Consider the following 20,985-nt stretch of genomic DNA (forward strand, 5'->3'; position numbering starts at 1 on the left):
CTCATGTAGAGAACTTCCACAAGGATGGCACCCCAAGGAAAACCCAACACAAAACCCAAGAGCTGGGAGGCAGTGGTGACAACTGCTAACCATTATGTCACCCTCTTAAAGTTAAAGGAAATCGTTCTCCACTACACCTTCATACTGGTATGTCTTTACAAATATGTCCCTCGGGCACGTTCATAAATTTGCATTCAGCTCATAAAAGTTTGAATGGGATTTGTAACTGATATCAAAACTTTATCAATTTTGGAGTTTCATAACTGGTGGCATTTACTGTAGGTGTACTGTCTGAAATGTAATCAACTGAATCATCAACCAAACAGCTAGTAAGAACTGTTCAGTAAGAAATAACGGCAAGCAAGTTGAGGGGCAACTGCATAAAGTTTGGTGAGATGGAGTTTTTGAAAACATCACACTCGAAGTTGGGTATTTTGACACTCTGAATTGAAGGAATATATAAAAGTCTAAACGAGCAAGCAGATCAGTTAACCCATAAATTAACACTGTAGATTCAGAGCTTCATTGGAAGAAAAATGAGCTGAGACTGTGCTCCTCCAGTACTAGACCTCGGACCTACTGCCATAGAAACGCCAATAAATTAAGTGGTCGGCCCATTTTTTCTGTTCTGATAAACTGGGATCAACCATTATTACTGATGTAAGGAAATGTTTTTTTTCATTTTGATCATGGATTACAGAAAGCAATGTTCTATTAATTACGCCAATATCGTGTTAAAGGGTTTTTACAGTTCATATCAATTGTCTATTTTCCAAAAAGATATTCCCAGTTACCATAGTCTTGTTCAAACCTCTCACACCTCCAGAGCTGGAGGGCAAATCCAACATGCTCTGAGGAAAGCACTTCTTGGCTTGTCAATGCCAGATACAGCTGCGCAGATATGAAGATCTGACATCGGAACATTCCAGATCAACACACATGGCCATAAAGCTGTCAGCTTTCATTCACAGCTCTACTTCAATGCAAAGACTCAGAAGAGACTGGTCCTAATTAGAGAGAAGAACGAAGAGGGGCTTTGATCCCGAGACGGAGATGATGCAGTGCAGGGGCACACAAACTGTCACAAACATCTGTAACTTTATCTCTCATACCCTCACCCTTGGCTTCCAAAGATAATTTGACAGAAGTCCTCATCTCCTTTCCTAACTTTGAACCAAAGTAACTTCACGGCATCAGCAAAAAGACCTCTGAAAGCTTGTTTAAAGATTCTGGCTGCATGCCTTCTAATATTACATTTTAATATAACAATAAGAGAACTCTGTACTTAGAACCCCGTACAGATGAATGGAAAACTAAAGCAAATTAAAGTTTATTATTGGGCTTTCTGAAGCCGTTCATCCATTTGAATAATGCACATAACCTGGTTCCCTGTGCCAGGGTTTTTCTATGCTGATACTTTTATAAAAATTGATTGGGAAAACATTATATAAGATGGTAATATTAATTAAATAAAAATAGTATAATTAATTTTGAATCTAATTAAAATAGTATAAAACAGTATAATTATTTCTAAATAATATAATTTAAAAATATATACATTTTCCATACATTAATATCTAGTTCAAAATTAATTGTGAACAACTATGTGTTCTTAATTAGCTGAGTTTCTGAGATGATGGGCTTCACTCTGTTTAAGAAGGCTTCTATGTACTGCACCTTCCTGTTAACGTAACAGAGATGTCACCTCAACAATGGAATAAACTGGTCATCCACCCTCTTTGTGTTTATGTTTCTGAAGTTTACCAAGTACTACGTTCTCCTGGACCTTAGGAATCACGCAAAACCCATTGATACTTAAGCTGCTGCCAGATCAGTCAAACATATTTCTGTCTGAGGTTCGTCTGATGTTAAATAAATCTCGAAAGATCAAAGCCTGTTTTGCTGTACAGGTGCAGTAGGAGCATTTCAAAATCACCATGGAGACCAAACTAAAGCCTGAACAACTAAATGGCCTGGGTGTCATGAACTACATACAGCAACAAGCACGTTTTGAAGATTTTAACTATGCTTTTAAGATATTTCTCATAGCCACCCTGCCATCTTTTCATTTCTCCAAAACATGAAGAGTATTTCATTTGCATGTTTATGCCAAGCCAAAGAAAACAAGAGGAAATCAACTCGTGGCGTAACGAGCAGTCATCTCTCTGAGGTGAAGTGCTTCTATTCTCTTTTAGTCTTCAGAAGCTAGAGCTGAAAACAAACAACATCTAAATTACAAAAAAGTGCTTTTTTTTTTGCTTTGTCACAGACAAGTCATCAGAATAGTAGACGGATCAGGATTTTCTCAGAAATTCAGAATAGTGACAGACAGCTGACTCATTTCTCAAATTGATCTGGTTTCTGCTCCTTTAAACCTTCCTGTAAAAAGAAGAAGAGGAATGCAAGCCATTGCTATCCTTACAAAAGTCAGTATTTCTGGCATGCAGTTTGAGCATGAGAATGAAAACAGGAGGTAATGATCTCATTAAGAACAGGAGAAAAGTTACAAACAAGAGGATAGCATCCAGTTCATCTAGCCCATTTGATAGGTTGAGACTCCAATGATTTCATCCTGCTTTTTTTTTTAAATTAAGCCAAGGTGACAGCTTCAACACCTTGGCTGGGTAGTTAGTTCCACACTCCCACCACCCTATGGGTAAAGAGGTTCTTCCTATTCCCAGTTTTAAATACATGTCCACATGGCTTCCACTCATGTCCTCTGGTTCGTGTTTCACAGTTCGTTCTGACTTATTCATAATCCTGACAAAGTGAGCCCAGAGGGAAATTTGTACAGTATCGGGGGTATCAAGAATACAAATCTACAATCACAAAAGAAGGGGCCGATAAGGAATGTGACTCACCTGACAAGCCAACGGTACAGTCCCACATCAAAGTGCCTGAAAAAGAAATGCCAAAATTGTGGATAATGATTCAATCATTCATACAACACATAACAGAGATTCTTTTTTAAAAAAAAAATCAAAAATGTTATCTGAATTTTGCATTTCATAATTTGCTTTACCCATTAGTAGTGAACACTGAAAAATGCTGCTCAAAATGTATTGAAAAACCCATTAGGTTTTACTGGGACAAATATCACCAAGATTTCCATGAAAATAACTTGATTTCTGTGAATATGTTTTGCTTTTAAATAATAAAAAAAAAAGAATTCCCCATTCAATTTCTCTTTTGCTCCTTACTTTAGAATTGCTGGTCAGCAATCTGTTTTGTAATGCTAATGCGACCACTCTGAATGGTTATTTCCAGTCCTGAAGACATGCCTGAACTCCAGCTTGGTAGTAACTGCTGCCTAAAAACAAACTTTCTCTGCCAAGATGGTTGTGGAATTTTTATAATGCAGAGTACTTAGATCTCTTGGTTAAAAAGAACACCAAGCTATAAAACTCATTCTGCATTTTGCATTTTTTTCTTTTTAGCTTGCTACTGTAGTTTTTAACCTCCATATCTCCCACACACACACACTGACAACTGCAGTGAATTAGCGTGATGCCCATTTTCTCCCCATTCTGAAATATAATAATTACAGGAGAGGTCTTAGCTCCCATGTACCTGGATTTTTCTCTCCAAAAGTGAACTCGGCAAATTCAGCTGCTTCAAAATTAACAGCTGCAAGAAACTATTTTAATTAGTCTCAAGGCAATTCTGATCCTGATTTGACCCCTCCTCCCCATTATTGAAAAAGGAGAGCAACCCTTTGCAGTCTTACTGTGTTAATGTGGTTGCCAAGAATTTGGTACTAAAGTGAGACTGTTATAAAACCAGTCCCACACTTTTTAAATCCAATCTCACTATACATTTGACCTGTTTGTGATTTCCTTTATTTTTCCCTAATAATACAACATAACAGTAATGCTTTGTTGCATTCCATCAATTATACAATCACTTAATGAATGAGTCAAAGTAGTCCTTCTTTGCGCTGTGAAGCACTCTTCTGTAAAAATACAATAATCAAAATGTATTATAAGCATCAATATCTGACTCAAAGCTTCCACTAATACTTTCTACTACTAACTTAGACTCTTATTAACACAGCTTAGTTTCGGTGAGAACAATCCAAGCTTGAAATGTATTAATCATTAAATCACATTGATTGCAATCTTCATGTATACGGGATCACAGTAACTTTCAACAATTTGGTCACTTTGTTGAATTAAAGTACTTTGATCAAAGTCACATACAAAATGTGTCAAGTGCATTGTAGCAATTAATCCATGTCATTTGCCAATCAAACGCAATTGGTTCCTTTCTACACTTCTATAAAGTTAAAAAAGTAAAGGATTCCTTTTATACTACAAAAAACAGCTATATAAGTATTAACCTATACAGCTGTATTAAGAAGTATTAAGTTTTGTGCTAATAAGTATTCACTTATTATATGTTACTTTGATCAATGTTCTGGAGACAACTGTCACAGGTTTGTGCTTAAGCACAAAGAACGCAAAAGTGAGTGAAATGAGCAGGACAGTGCAAAATGTCTAAGAGTTTTGAACATCAGTTTATAAATTTTACCTTTGCTTGTGCTTTGATCCTTTAAAAAAAACTGTGGCTCAAACCCATCATCTTTCAGCGTCCCTAAGTTGGAATTGTCTTAGATGAGAAAGTTGCTCTCTAACACTGCTGCTTTTATCTCCATTTGGAATCACCCACTGCACTCAACTGCAGAGACCCAGGGCGATCGGTACCCAACACATTGTCTTATTTCAGGCACTTCTTTCCAAAGTGTGCTGCAAAAATCGACCTCAGTGCATCTGCATGCGAATTTTCCAGCTCAAATCTATTTTTCATTTCACGTTGCCACAACTGTACGTGGCTTGCATCATGCTGACCTTACTTTTCTGTGCATTCAGCTCAGCTACACTGGGCTCTGCAGCAAACCTCTGTATGGGCCATGGGGCTTAAAGCAGAGATGCAACGCTATTTTTATATTTCAGTGTTGGAAAGAATCAATACTGATGAGTGCCTTTCAAACCACAATAAGAGTAAAACGCACACAGTAACATGTAAAACTTCCAATTGACATCTCAAAATAGATACAATTTCCAGCACGAGCAGCACGTATTCTGCGATCCAGAACGAGGCAACAAAAATGTTGATGAGGTGAAGCAGGACATTGTAAACAAGCAGGCTTGTGAATACACCTCTTTTAATCCAATAAAAAATATCGCCCCCTGACTTTGAGATTTGAGTTTTGCCGACAAATACTACTTGTCAAGTCTGCATGCAGATCACGTTGGCACATTGCAGCAGTGAAAGGTCTGCTGCTTAAACTGTATTCATTCACCCCTTCATCACATTACATTAGCCATTACAGTGACTAGTGCGCCACATCGCAATTCACGGGATCTCTCCCATGGCGAGACTAGGGGTTTGAGACAACATGGCCACTTACGGTACTTTCACAAAGTTCACGATTTTGTGCTTAATTCGGAAATGGTCATTTTTTCTATACTGGCAATGAATTTATTTTGTTACCGAGACTGAGTAACCAGCCAGAGAAATAGGGACTGCAGTTCCACTTCAAAAGTCGACCAACTGACAGACATCTCCCACTGTTGTCCCCCAGGCTCCCAGTGACAGGGGCCAAAACTAAGGTTCACTCAGCCAGCTGTGGCCATACAAAGCCCTCGGTGAATTCTGGGTGCTTTTACAACCTCCCTGAGGTCTGTGCTGTCAATCAGAAATTGAATCTGTGGCAGATTTCCCAGATACCCATTCTCTTTCATATAATGAGTCAATTGGGAAAGTCTTTCATCTTGCTGAAATTAAAGTTCCCGGCCTTGTTTTTTTCTTCAAAGAACACCTCATTCGCAGATGCATCTTTACCATCAGGCTTAAAACTTGTTCACCAGCAAGTGACCAGATCTGGGCTCAATTGCTGCTGCCCCAGTTGTGAGAAATATAGAGGCTAGTTTAGGAGTAGAGGAGGAAAGCTGAGCTTTGGTTTGAACATCTCCTTGCCTGAACATTAAAAAAAAAAACAGTCCAGGCATGGAAATTGCTTTTTTCATGGGAAATACTAATTCTTGTGGGTTGGTAGGGAGGGGTCTTGCTTGCTACCCTTGCAAAAATTCCCCTTGTACAATCTTGTCCATCAATGGCATTAGACGTGATGGCAAGGCAGATTTCATGCAGGCCTCACAGTGCATCACAAAGGACATTTTGCAAACCAGTGTCCTTATAAATGCTGTACAGTATTTTTTGCACCTCAGCTGACAGATCCCTCTGTGTGATGATCGCTCACCATATTCTCCCATTTGCTGCAGGAGAGCTACTTACTACTGAATGGGCTCGATGGGCCAAATTACCTCTCATTTGTAACCTTTCTTATGTTCTAATATTGGTTGTTTGGGTTCCAGGTTATGTAACTAATAGCAGGTAATAATAGCTCAACTCCTAACACTACTAAGACAATTGGATGGTTTCCAAAAGAGTAAGAAAATCCAGGTTTGGTTTAGTTTTGTCCTTCTTAGGTTGTGAAAAAAACAGTTGTAGCCTTCAGACTAAACATATCTAGTACAGTATGTCTTTCCCAGCAGCCCCCGTGACACCAGTGATGGAGAAAAGGGGGTTGTCCCATGGAGCACTGGTTAGAGCAGACACTTAGCCACATTTCAACCCGCCTGGTTGCATTTATTGTGGACTTGAAAGTCACACTAAGTGAAAATCTTGATATGCACGGAACACCTATTATTGAGTAATATTATATTTTTAAATGGTTAATGACAAGTATTTTCTAAGAATGTTCATTTATAATAGTTATGCTTTAGGTCAGTCTGAAACAGTACAAAGCACTATGCCAATATATTTCGCCAGAAGGGGGTAAAGGCAACTGATCAGGGATTTAATTGCCAGGCAGCTGTGAGCTCTTACCGTATGGAAGCCAAGCTCAGCTGCCTTTTGTAGTCACACATTGAACACGCAGTACTTGAGTGAATGAAAGACAAATACAGCCTTGTTCCGCACTGATCCCTTTCTTTGGTTGCCCAGTATTCACCCTGAATACATAATTAATGTTAAATTATGCATAAAATCACAAAGCAAGATCCCAGTTAATTAACATCAAATTGATTGTTTCATCCAGTGCAGGTGATTATTGCTGCTCCACTGTTAATTATTAATAATCCAAAGACCTGCAGTATGCAGAGAGCTGGACTATTTGAAAAGTACATTCCTTATTCTCTTCATTAAAAAAAGTCTCATCTCAAAAGAAACTTGTTCTTTTGTGATGATACCAAGTTGCAAAACCCAGCAAGGCATTGTTCTTGATGGAAGTGCGCTCTTGCAAAGTACCCTAAAATATGTATGGTACTGACTGGGATGATGGTGTGAGTGCACTTTCATAGAGCTAAAGAAGCTGAAAAGTAGGCAACTGTAAAACACAGCAGACATCATTTACATGATCAGTGTCTACCGTTCCATAAAAACAGGATCCAGGCAAATAATTCAACGGAATCTATGTTTAAGTCATTAGCAGCTTAGTGCAAAATGGTCAATTGGTCTCATCACTTTAACCTGTTCCCTCAGATCTTCAGACACTGATGGCTGTCGGATCTAGAAAAGTACCAGGGATGGCGAACTGGGGAGCTGGGGATCTGCAGCACAGATGCACTTTTTTATTTAGACAAGATGTGGCGTCACACTAGTAGAGCAAATTACACCTTTTGCCTTCATTAACATTTGCAGTTCCAATCACTACCTTTTACTTTTAACCCCCAGGATCTTTTTTAATAAACAGTGGTATGAACCAAAATTCCACTAATGTTAAAACAAATATTTTTATTCACATATGTATTAAGCGATGCCACAAGGGGCTGCGTCCTTGAAGGGTGTTACCTTTCCCAAGGACTCTTAGACTTTTTCAAAGCTTTCCCCCTACCTAATTTGGCAGACCAGACATGCAGCTGTGCACCCTGTTCCAGCCCACATAACTAGAGCTCTGAACCAGGAAGGATTGGAGACAATCAGGAGAAGTTGGAGTCTGAATAACACCAGACCCCCCCCCCATCAGCCTCTGTCTACAGAACCAGCCTTCAGCTGAAGATCCCAGCTATACCAACTACAAACCCTACTTTCAGGCTGAAGGGCGTCTGTGCTGTTATCTTAGCAGCCACTTTAACACAGCATAAGCTGATTTTTTTTTAAATATACAAGCCACGGAGCCGCAGACCTTAATCTTCCAGCTGCTTTACAAGCCTCCGGGCAGCTACCTTAAAGCAGCACAGGCTGTTTAGTTTTCAAATGCATCCATGGTATTCATAACAAGCTGGCCATGCTGTTACTGCATCAGCCACCTACAGTACTTACAGTGCAGGCTGCTGGCTCACTGACACAGCCACAGGGATGCAGACTGCGGTACCACAACTACCTACACGTGCCTCTGCTATTCTCAGACAGGACATAATCTACCCCTGATGCTGTGTAAAGACTTGTGTGTGGGGAGCTTCTTTGATCGGGATCCCGCCGAGAATCTACACCCCTGTTGTGAGCTGCCAAACAAGGCATCACAATCGCACTTGTCTAGAACTCCACCATTGTAAAGAAACATTTCACCTGTATACCACACTTCTGAAGTGGCCAACTGTAATTCACGGCATCACCCCACACCTATTTAAACCCTGCAAAGCAAACATGGTTATCTCTGCTTCACTTCAAACCACAGAACATTGTATCTGTTTCAAAGAGTACCTCATTAATTCTGTACATTAGACCAAGAGAGCACCAGTCGTGGAGAAAATATCCCCTTAGCTCTAATCGCTCACCCAAGCCAAAATTAAAATCTTTCACTAAAAAAGGAAAATTTAAAGAAGTATGTTGCTAACAAATGTTTTGACCGCTTTATTAATTTGAGTAAACAATTAATAAATTGCAAATAATCTGGCACTGAAATGGCTTGTATTAATACTAATCTGTCACCTCTTCTGTTCATAGTAATGCATATATGTACCTGGGATAAACTGATGGACTTCAAATTCCAATTGGTGTGCTAAGGTTCAGGTTTTGTGAGCAGTAAAACACTTAGTATGGATTTTGTTGGCTGTGTTTATGGTTAATACCAGTATTGTCCAGAAGATTATGTCTTTTATATACAGTATGCCAGCTGGCACTTAGAATGACAAGATAGATAAATAAAGAAAACACTCTCCATTCCAGATAATCCCAGCCATTAATAGAAGTATGTGTGGCATGAAGAGACATTGCCTGAAACACCTTCCCACTAACTGGAATAGTTACGTAACAGTTTCTCTCTTTAGAATGATAATTTAATTGCTACAGATTTTACCATGAGGCATCTTATCATTGTAGCACAGAATATTAATACACTGTGGACTAGAAACACAAAAGTAAAAAAAAGAAAACGAATTAGCAAATATTAAAAAAAGCAACCTGCATTTTTATCCTAAAATTGGCCTGTCACTGATTTATGCGGATATATTTTTCTTTGCTCTGGCCATTACTTATTAATGCAGAAGTCTGTGGAATCTGACTGCGCATGATGTGCTATACTTGTTTATTTAATTTATTATATCCCCTGTTCCAAAAATGCGTACAGTTTTTGACTGTTGAGGGTCCTACTAATGATTTCAGCTAAAACTATTTCTGAGAAGAACCCTCGGCGATAGTTTTGGGGAAACAAGGAGGAGAGGAATACAAGTGTTAATGCTCAGCTGACAGTGTCTCACCTCTCCTTTTTTCCCTTTACAAACCATACAACTTCACAACCAGTATTAAAAAGTCTCAGGAAAAGTTCCCTTTCCTGACTTCCTGATTACTGAACTCCCTGATCCAAAAAATACAGTTTCTACTGGTTTCTAAACCTAGTAAGGTACTGAAACAATTCAGGGGGTGTCGCGGCATGCCCACATAAACCAGATCTATTGTCAATAACACTATAATGTTAAAAGACAGGCAAATTCTCACTCTGTTATTAAAATCTAACTGGCTGGTAACTGTAAAATTACAATGGATGTTTGGTTAGGCAACATGAATGTCATTTCAGCAAAACATCCAGGTTAATTATCAGTTCAAGATAAATTTTACACCAAGCCTTTGTTATAGTGACAGCTGGACTATAATAGCTTGGAATATGTAAATTACAAGTTAACAGCAATACATTTTTAAAGTACATTGTGCCAGTACAGCACAGCATGTACTACAAGAAATGTGAGGCCACAAAAAATTATGATAATAGTAATTTGGAATCAGATTATTTTAATTGCTCCAAGGTAATTTAATTCAATTTTCCTTTCCAGTACTTTATGAGGAAAACTTTCAACAAGAATGACACTCGGAAGTATTCATGTAAAAAAAGAATAAAGAGCAACCTATGAGCAACATACAGTATTTACATACAGTAGTTGCTGAATGTCAGTCAGGGCAGGATAAAATTTCAGAGCAGTCCTGTAACTTCTCCAAAGATATCACTTCTATTTCTGACTTCGCTACTGGTTCACCATAGTGCAGGAATCAGTGCATGTGAACACATTTTCATTAATAGCAATGTTTCAACCAAAGTGCCACTGAAAGAGCTCTGGACATCTCAGGTCTTCAAGACATTGAACAAGAAGTTTGTCTTCACAGCTAACCACCTAAACCACAGTGTAGAGTGGCGGTCAGTGTCTTTGACACATAACTGGAATGTTTTGGTTCATATCCCAAGTCAGACACTGTTGTTGTACACCTGAGGAAGGTACTTCACCTGAAGTGTACCAGTAAAATCTGTTTAGTTACAAATGTAAGCCTCTTTCGGTAAAAGCAAACAAATTACTTATAATCAGATATCAGAGGAAGCCAAAAAGTGTAAGGCATTACTGAATGCGCCGGGTGGCTTAATGAACACAACTTTGGAAGCAGACCTGAGGCAGCAAGTGGATTGGCTCAATAAACTGTTTGAATGTCAATAGCTTTTGTGACCTGTGACAGGCAGTCAATATAGTAAGGTTGCTCATTTAATTTCCTACTCTTTTCTTCCTTGTTTGTGCCTAGAAACAGGTCTCTTTTTTCAGTCTTCAGCCCCTGCTGGAGTGCCACGTGGCACCCCTCTAGTCCAGTGAGGTCACTTCTCTCCTGATCATCTACTGTATACAAGTGAGAAATTATTCTGCAGGGGGGAGATTTCAGAAAGGCTGAACTTGGAAAGCCAGAATCAGAATTGTAACTGCAGGTAGGAGGCTAAACACCCCTCTCAAGCAGAGCATATTTAATGACAACAGGTAGTCAGGTTTAACACATCATTCAGCAACTCCCACAACACAATGTCACTTGCCTTTTGTTTACAAATACTGGTCCAGGTAGAGGAGTGCCTTCTCTTTACTAGGTGCCACCAGGCCCATCAAAAGACATTTCTGCAGCAACCATTTTCATTCGCGTTTGCTCATGTCCAGTTCAAGTCTTGGTCAGGCTGAGCTTTACGTACATGTAACTTATGAGACATTAAAAAATCGGGACCAAAATCGGCAATTAACATGTTAAAAAACAGGTATCAGGCCTAGAGGCTTTGTGTTCTAGTCACTATGGAAAATTCTGCCTCCTAGGTTTCCTTCAAGCATAGGCTCTTGGTGTGCCACAGGCTCACAGTGATACTTATCTTTCTAGAGCTCTCCCCTCCAGATCAAGCCAAAGGGGTCTTTTCTAACCAACTCTGCTGCAGTGTTTGTTCATGCACAGGTCACCCCCCTAGTCTGTACTAAGTTGCTTAGGATAAAAGTGTCTAATGAAAGGATAAATTAAAGAAAGTAAAAACACATGCCATAATGTGCATAATCATTAGCACAATTATGAAGTTAAAATGAGCAATGAGAATTATTTATATTTTTCAACACTTAAACTTTATTTTATATAGCACCTTTAAAAGTAGCATCTCAAAAAGATGAAAATCTGCTAGGAAGCCATTGCAAGGACTCCAAGACAGGTGTAATGTGATTGTTTGTGGTCAGGTTTCTGGATGCCAAACTCTGAACATATTGGAGTTTATTCAGTGTGGATTTAGATACTACAGCGAGTAGGGGATTGAGTAATTGGCTCTAGAAAAGAAATGTGTTGACCAGCTCTTCTGCAACAGCCAAGGACACATAGGATGTCATCTGGTGATATTCCTGAGCTTTGTTTATAATATTCTGCACATGAGGGTCAAGAGTCAAACCAGAATTGACCATCCCCCTAAATTTCTCAGTTTTACTTGGAATTCAAGCACAGTGCTGTCCATAGATAGGGTTACTGCACTGGCTTTATGTAGGTTTAAGCAAAGGAATATATTAAAGGCTTGTCAGCCCTCAGCACTCCTTGGACATCGGGTTCCTGGACAGTAATACTTAATGAAAATACAATTGGTGGTATTCTGCTCTGACACATGAGTCAAAGCAGGTTTTGATAAAAGCTGCAGCATACTAGTCTTGCGGTATTTCGCATCTGCTGAAGCAGATGCCCTTTTACAATCATCTTGAAACCTGCTTACTGATAATTCTTTAATTTATATAGCACCTTGAAAAGCAATCATCTGAAAGTGCATCTTTACAACAGAAACAGTTAATTACAGTGGAATCCTCATCGGATTTGCAGTAAACTAAGAGACCATTGAAATGCATCAAGCTTCCCTTCTATCTCTGCCTTTTTCCTTGAGGCATTTACTGGAGGGAATTTTCCACAGATGTAAGGTTTATCTCTAATTACTGTAGCTGACTGAACAGTTTCTTAAAAACAAAAGTGAATATGATTTAATTTCGGGACATATTGAAGAGCAAAACATAAAGCTTGGTCAGCGAAAAGGCAACATGAAAACATGCTGGAAATACAGTATGTTTCCTGATATTCAATACTTTAAAGTGCATCTTTACATACTGAACATACTGATGAAATGAAGCACTGGCATACTTCAAATAACATTTACTCTTACAATATTTTTAAAAGCATTTATACAGTACCAAACTGTTCATTCAGTGTGATTTCCAAATGTTTCTTCTTGTTCTTATAGCACACAGTGTGTTTTTCAAGTCAGAATTAGTTATTAAAGCCGACTGAGGAGAAAGCAATTAAACCGCATCCTGAAGCACGTACAGTAGAAGCCTTTGCTAGTCTTGCAATTCTTAAAACTTCTTTGTTTCCCTGACACCTTCATTTCAGCTTAATCTGTTTCTGTTAGAAACACAAAAACATCTCATAAGCAATCAACATGAGTCAGAAAGGAGCTGAGCGCCGGTTATTAGTCCAGACATGAAATATGCTTATTTAAAAGTAAAACTCCGAAAAAAAACACTCTACAAAAGGAAAGAAAAGAGCTGCTTATGTTCACTGAGGTACTTATGTTTTAACTATAACCAGTGTCCTTCAACCCAGCCCTATACTCCGTTTCTCACATTGTTCATACAGCTACCTGCTGCATACCCTGGAGGGTTATGTAACATTCTCCTATTGTTCCAGTCTGCTCTGCTGCATTACGTCATGACGATGTGCCTGGTGATTTACTGTGGACATGCCTTCCACGGCTGATGACACATTTCTATGCTTTTTAAAAGCCAGTGCTGTTAATACAAAGGTGCTGCCCTGCTACCGAGGTAAAGAACGATCCAAAACGCACAAAGATGCCCCCTTTCAGTAAAGGAATTTTACACAAAGGGAAGTTTCCTTTCACTTTTTAACTCCGTCAAGGCAGAGAACCTGATTCTGGTCAGCACTGTTGTTGAAAGGGAAATAAAAGATTTACCTTAACAGAAGTATCAATTACTCTATTATGGAAAGGTGGAAACCTGGTATTTGGACGCTGTAAGCAATATAGATACAGTACAGTATGTACAGAGCAATTCAAGGCTAGAATTTCCCATCTGTTATTAAATCACATGGCTCCTGCATCAATGTCTTATTATGATAAACCAAACGGACACACACATGGTTCTAGAGGTTTCTTACTGTCCACTACATTACTGTCTTTCTCCGTTCCTCTCTTACTCTGCAGTATGTTTGAACTTGCAGACATTTATTACACTGTTTTCTTCCATAGAGGCCAATTTCAGTCTTGTGTCTATATCATAAAACATGAGCTTTGCAGTACTATTGACAATATTTTCAATATGGTCAAGTACACTGATATGTGATGTTCTATATAGTACTGCATATTTATATGAAGTGCTATAAGACTCACTACATACAGTAAAATATTACTGTACTACAGTACACGTTTTACTTTTATATAATTGCACAGTCCTACTCTAAACATTAAAGGGAAAATCAGTATTGCAACTTTGTGTTTACCTGATCTAGAAAAAACGCATTCTGAATATAAACAATGCATGACAATACAAACTATTATGAGACATCAGTATTCTGTTAAGGATAGTTTGAATTTTATGATAATTTAGAAGTCTTTAAAGTGTGGTCATGCTCCTTTCAATAAAATAAATGTTTAGTGAGCTTAGTAAATGCTACCCTTATTTGCCATTCAATCGAATGGAAAACATTCATAGTTTCCAATGACATGCAGAATTATTGAATGTTTGACTTGGAAAAACCTGTTCCGTGCATCCTGCCAAAATCTCAGATGTTCTTCGGATTACTGACTTTAAGCTATAATCCTCCAAAATTGTCTAAACTAAAACTGAACATGATAAAAACTGAGCACCAAGCTTATTCCTTTTATTACAGACACTGAGGCACGACACCTGATTAATCTTATAGCATTTAATTTGCTTACCAAATAAGAAAAACAAGTTATATGTGATTTTTCAGTCCATCAGATAAGTATTTGTTATCTTAAAAGCACAGTCAAAACTGCTTAGACTGCAACAGCTACAAAGGTATATTCTGGAGTTTTCTCTCAACTCAACTCATCAAATCCAGTGCAATATTTTAATGCTGTGAACCTTTCAAAGCACAATAAATGTACCCTACTGAACGAGTTGTGTTAAGCTTTGTCTGTAGCTGTTCATTTTCCTTTTTTATTTCTCATAAGAAAAAGATAACGAATATTTGCAAAATGGTCAAGTTCTCCCCTCATTGATGAGGTGTTTCTGTGTTCAGTTCAATGGATTTACAGGTGATTGACCATGCACCAGTAATACGTCAAAATTTGGGTAGCTCAAATCTTAACATGTTGCAGTATCCCAAAGTGAATCACCACTGGGATTTTTTCTACTTTGTCACATGCTGTAGTCATTTTCAGTGCTGCTTGCAGAGTCTTTAAGAGCTCCAGAGAACGCCTGTCTTGTATAGATTTTTAAAGCTCAGATCAACAGCAGCTTAAAAAAGTTAAGATTTAAAGAGCAAGTAGTGAAATTTCAAAAAACATATATAAAATATTTGTAAAACCCATCCATTATTAACAAGTTAACTATCCTGGTGTGCCTATGCCGACACGATTACTCTGAATAATCTAGAATACAATGTACTGTATAAGAAATCAAAGCAAAGGAATAGGAATTGGCCATGATGCTAAGCCAGAAAACAAAAAACAAATTAAGGTTTGACAGTTAAAAAAATAAATAAATCCGCTAGCACATCAAAAACATAAAGCACAATGGAACTTTTGAAGACACATTTGAAATTATATCTTGGAAAAAGACCTAAAAAGAGTGTCCAAAATCCTCTCAGAGCAAACACGAAGAGACATGCCAGTGACATGCCGCTTCAGATATCAAAGAGGAGGGAGAAAGTGCTTACAATGGAAGGAAAGCAAACGCGTTCAATGAAGAACAGGAAATGGCACGCGACAGCAGTGACATGCCACACACCAGGCTGCCAAGAGGAGATGGTTATCTATGCCCATATCCTTGCTATCAGCATTCTCCCCCTTCAATAGTTATACATCATCTCTCTACCTTCATCCCATTCCCTGTCTGCCTTCTACCATGTCATCCAAATGAGCTAAATGAGCCGGAATACCTCCACTGCTTCGAAACCAATTTTTGAGATCAGATTTCTGACAGCACACTCGCATTCAATACCAAAGAGAATTCAGCCCGTATTAGAATATTCAACCTACAAAACTGCAAAAGAAATAGATTTTTTAGCAAAAATGAACACAAAGATCAATATAGTTCAGATTAGAAGAAATGCAGTGTCTTTGACAGAATAGAGGGATCTGCGTTTAGGACCAGCCTCCATTTAACAAAATGTTCAATGAGATCTTTGGATCAATAAGCAACTGGTAACCTGCCGGATCTAATTACTCTCATTAGTAGATTTTTTTCTGTGTATTTCTGTGAGAGGGTTAGGGGTTCGGTACAGTAACTCCATGACAAAGGGATACGATTGCATTTGCTAAGGGAGAGGCGCTGAAACTGGGACATGCTCAGCCAGTCCTGCACTACCTGCAACCTGTGGCCATGTGCTTCAACATGTTGTGTTTTGTACCCAACAATGCCGGTCTGCTTCACTCATTTCACTTCCTTTCTTTAGCTCATTACGTCTATCGTAAACCTCTTGCAAGTAAAGTTACTGTACAAACAAAGAAAACTTCTCTTCAGGACCTTGTTCCTCTGCCAGTGAGCCTCCTGCAGATGATTACTGTTGCCTACATGTACATGCATAAAAGTCATTCGTGGAAGTTTGTGGAGAGGAAAGTATACTGTCAAAATCCCACAAATGTTTCTTCCAGTGAACCACAGACCTTTCTCCATGGAAGCTGGGATCTAGAAAGGGAGCAAAAGCTATAGTATACAACAGAGCTCCTAAAAAAAGAGGTTGGCAGACTTTGAGATGTCCAGTGTGAAATGTGCCGAGTTTTGATTGAAGCCTACTATATAAGATCCTGGTGTAGCAAGAAAGAAAAGGAATCATACGAGGTCACGGCATCACACATTTAGAAAAACGGAACGTGACAACTGTAAACTGTGCAGATGTGAGCATTTGAGACACATTATTAATTAAGAAAACCAATTTCCAGGAAGCCATTACTTAGGACTAAGGGCAGGTTTCCAGAGCTCTGTGTTATGTCACATGGTTTATGATGTCAGATTTGGTACTGTATGTCAGATGTTTTTCACTCAGACGAGAAGGCTATGTGGCCCTTTTGGAGGTGAATTAACTAGGGAGAAGGCAAGCAAGGACAAGCATCAGGAACAGATGCAGACTGCTGTAAAATGGAGTGTTAAGCACACAAACGCAAGCACCAAAACTAACAATTAAACCCATGTGTTTATATTCATGCAGCATTTCCTATTTCTACAGTTCCTACTAAGTTAATTTACAACTACACATTCTAGGGCAATGGCTTGGATACCAGGTGTAAAGAGTAATGCAGGTCGATTAAGCTGGATATCAGCAAGACTCAATCTCAATGCATTGAGTGGTCAAAGAAACATTAACTAAGTCATATTTAACAACCAAATACACAAACTGGTGTGAACAGCATTCTCAAAACTCGTAGAGTAGAAATGACTCACGCCCTCAACAAGAAACATAAAATCACTAATCTTTTTCAAAACGCTATGATTGCTGCAGGGTTTTTTTTCTGGTCATGAATCATTTTGCGCAAAACAAAATATACTGTGTGTATAACATGGTTATAAAATCTATAAAGGCTTATGTATGTATTTATTTTAACATTTACTATACATGTATAGAATGTGGATGTTTACTTTAAGCAACTTTTTATCGTGCTGCACACATATGCAAATTATACTTCATAAAACCAAGGGCGTTTTCTTGTTTTTTTTTTCAACCTGATCTTTCAGTTGCATATCTGGTCTAATTCTTAAATCAACTGCATGAGTGTAATAGTTGCACATACAGTAACTGTGCTTTCAATGAAGTGAATGTTTTGAGTTGTCAGCTGTAAAAGAAAACTTCCTATATGTGTATAAGAAAATAATGATTCTTTTTTATTTGACAGCTCTGGTTGGAACAAAAAACAGAAAACACTGGTCCCTTGGAATGGGGTTCGACACCCCTGCCCTGAACTATTTTGCAGTGTATTGTAATCATAAAAGTTGGGTTACTGTGCCCCCTGCAGGACACATTCAGTATTGCCCTTGCTGCATTCTGCTGGATAGGTGCCTGTTGAAATGTCAGTGACACACACCCCCTGTTTGTAAGGGCAGCTGTACTGGAGGATGTCATGATGGGAAACTATTTGTAGTGGAACACCACCCTTCATCTACAAATCCACTATATCAATAATTGATCTTCAAAATCTTATATTATGCATATTAATGAAAAGTGAATCAGGTGTAGAAGATGGATTTTCAGAGACTCATGATTTTTAAAATATCTGATATTGTGGTTAGCATTCTAACCACATTGAATATTATTTTCAATTCATAGTTTCAATACAGCATACTTTTAGAGTGTTTAAAAATAGAAAATCGTGAAAAACTTTTCCAGCTTTGTTTCCAGCATTACCACTAGTTTATATAGTGCGTAGTTTTTTTTATGAATTTTCATTACAATTTTAAAATGAACAGCCCTTGAATCAGATTTAAAACAACTCAGCATATTTTCTGCATGCCAGTTCATTAAAAAGCAGTTTTATGTACAAACATGTTAATTGTAATGTTCTCAAAAGCCTCAATTGTTCATTCATGCGTCAAGCTTAAATTGAATCTATCAAATGGATGGACAGTATTATCCTAGAAAAGAGCAATTAAGATTCAAGATTTCTTTATTTGCCATATACAACAAGTGTATTGGGATGCTTACTCGTTCAGCTGTACCCAGTAACATTAGAGGAAAAAAAAGGCAAACAGACATGGACAATAAATTAGACAATAGATGTTAGAAAACCAGCCAAAAGGACATAGTGCAAACAGTGCAGAACCTTAAAGTGCAGGAGCTAATATGTGCAGGTGCGAATTTGAGCTGTTTATGATGTAGACTGCTTGGGGGAAGTAACTGTTTTTGAATCTATTCGTCAGTGTTCTGATACTGTGATACCTCCTACCAGAACCCAGGGGCGAAAACAGATCCTGGCCAAATTATTTCCTTATTATCCAATGAAGATAAAAAGATTTGGGTTTGTGTAACTCCCCTGTAAACAAAGGAAGAGAAGGGAAGACTGCCTCACCTCCACATCCCAGTGAAGCTGTACATGGTGCTGACACACCGAGGCAGCTTCGGGGACTCAATGCCATCCAGCCGAACAACGAGCGAAGGAACCCCAAACAGCACCAGATACTTGACATAGAAGAACAGCACCTGGGCCAAGGCAAGGCCACCTGGAACAAGCAAGCATTTCAATCTTTAATCAACAGCCTAGAGTGCTACCCCAGCAGCCATATCACCCTGTAGCTCACAGCTGGCAGCCCACTGGAGCTCAGCAGGTGTGAGCCTGGTCAGTACCTGGATGGGGGACTCCTGGGAAAAACTGGGGCTGCTGCTGGAAGGTGTTAGTGGGGCCAGTGGGGGGCGCTCACCCTGCGGTCCGTGTGGGTCCTAATGCCCCAGTATAGTGACGGGAACACTGTACTGTAAAAAGGTCCCGTCCTTCGGATGAGACGGAAAGCAGAGGTCCTGACTCACTGTGGTCATTAAAAATCCCAGGGCGTTTCTCGAAAAGAGTAGGGGTGTAACCCCGACATCCTGGCCAAATTTCCCCCTGGCCTTTATCAATCATGGCCTCCTAATAATCCCCATCTCTGAACTGGCCCCATCACTCTGCTCTCCTCCCCACTGAGAGCTGGTGTGTGGTGAGCATATTGGTGCACTATGGCTGCCGTTGCATCATCCAGGTGGGGCTGCACATTGGTGGTGGTGGAGAGGAGTCCCCATTACCTGTAAAGCGCTTTGAGTGGATTGTCTAGAAAAATGCTACATAAGTGTAAGGAATTATTATTAAATATTATACTATTAAGATACAATGTCAGCACCTTTATTCAATATTTTCTGAACCTAGTATTGGGTTTGGAAATAATCATCTGTGAATAGCAAGAATCCACTAGTTTCTCAAACAAGCTAGAACAGGATCTACAGTATCTAAAAGTTTTCAAGCCATCACAGGAAACTATGGAGGAATGTCTGCTTTCCCAACTGAAACACAAAACAGGCCAAGTTTCAAGACGGCAGCTGTGTGACTGAATTATAATAACAGAAGGCGAGGTTAGAAAAACTAAGGAGCCTGAACCAATCATGTAGAATTTAAATGTAAGGTTTTGATTCTGACAAGATTGGGTATCTCAAGACAGGCCTGATTTGTTGAGAAAAAAATCTATTATCATGAGAATAAAAATGTTTGTTGTTTAGGAATATGTTGCCTATACAGAATGTGACATTCACCCTTTATGGCCTGTAATTACTGTTTTTGTTGAAGTGCTCATACAGTATGTGGTAGGAATGCCTCGTCTGATAGACAAATTGCAAAAATAATTCTTATTGTACAACAATATTTACAGTCAGCAGGACATAGAACTTCAGAGAGGTCTCTCTGCACCTATTTTGAATATTCTGATGTTATTACAGTAGGTCATCAAATGATTGTTTTATGCAATGTTTGTATATATGGTTTTATTAGATACAAAAAATTCTGTTTTAAAAACTTTTTTAAGGGCAACGAGTGAGTGAGATATGTTATTCATGGGAAGTGACACTCGAAAAAGCAGTTCTTGTTTTATTCACAGGAAGGGAAACGTTGCGATAAGTGCACCTGGAATGTGGCCGAGATTTTTAGTTGTACACCATTCACATCAGGCTCTTTGGGAGCTCAGCATCCACCTAGTGTCAGTTGTAGAGTCTCATGTTTTTGGACTTAACTTTGCTGTTCCGCCAGGCCACAATCCCACATTCATAGACTTTTTCTACTGGCAGGACATAACAGGTGAAATAAAGCTTTTGTTTTGTCAGAGACACAATGCAATACGGCCAGCTTAATAGGTTAAACTGTGTAATGTAATTCCTCAAAGTCTATATCAACCGCTAAAGACTAAAGCCTTGGAGATTCACAAATCAGTTAACCACCCTACTACGTGAGCATAGTTTACCTATTTTCAGATAAAGGTCAGCATTGCGATTTTGAATGAATTAGCATTCTTCCCACACCATTTGTCT

General features: G+C 38.8%; 1 protein-coding gene across 4 annotated transcripts in view; it reads right to left on the reverse strand.

Annotated features, from left to right (window-relative positions):
* hhat (hedgehog acyltransferase) overlaps positions 1-20,985 on the reverse strand; it is a 97,309-nt gene that overhangs the window by 57,393 nt on the left and 18,931 nt on the right. For all 4 annotated transcript variants that reach the window (XM_069179822.1, XM_069179821.1, XM_069179820.1 and 1 more), the window contains 2 exons: positions 19,010-19,160; positions 2,862-2,897 (listed from right to left, as the gene is read on the reverse strand). In XM_069179822.1, coding sequence (XP_069035923.1) covers positions 2,862-2,897; positions 19,010-19,160 — 187 coding nt within the window. The remainder of the gene's footprint in view (positions 1-2,861; positions 2,898-19,009; positions 19,161-20,985) is intronic.

The sequence above is a fragment of the Lepisosteus oculatus genome, chromosome 17, assembly GCF_040954835.1.
Source record: "Lepisosteus oculatus isolate fLepOcu1 chromosome 17, fLepOcu1.hap2, whole genome shotgun sequence".
NCBI classification, from domain to species: domain Eukaryota; kingdom Metazoa; phylum Chordata; class Actinopteri; order Semionotiformes; family Lepisosteidae; genus Lepisosteus; species Lepisosteus oculatus.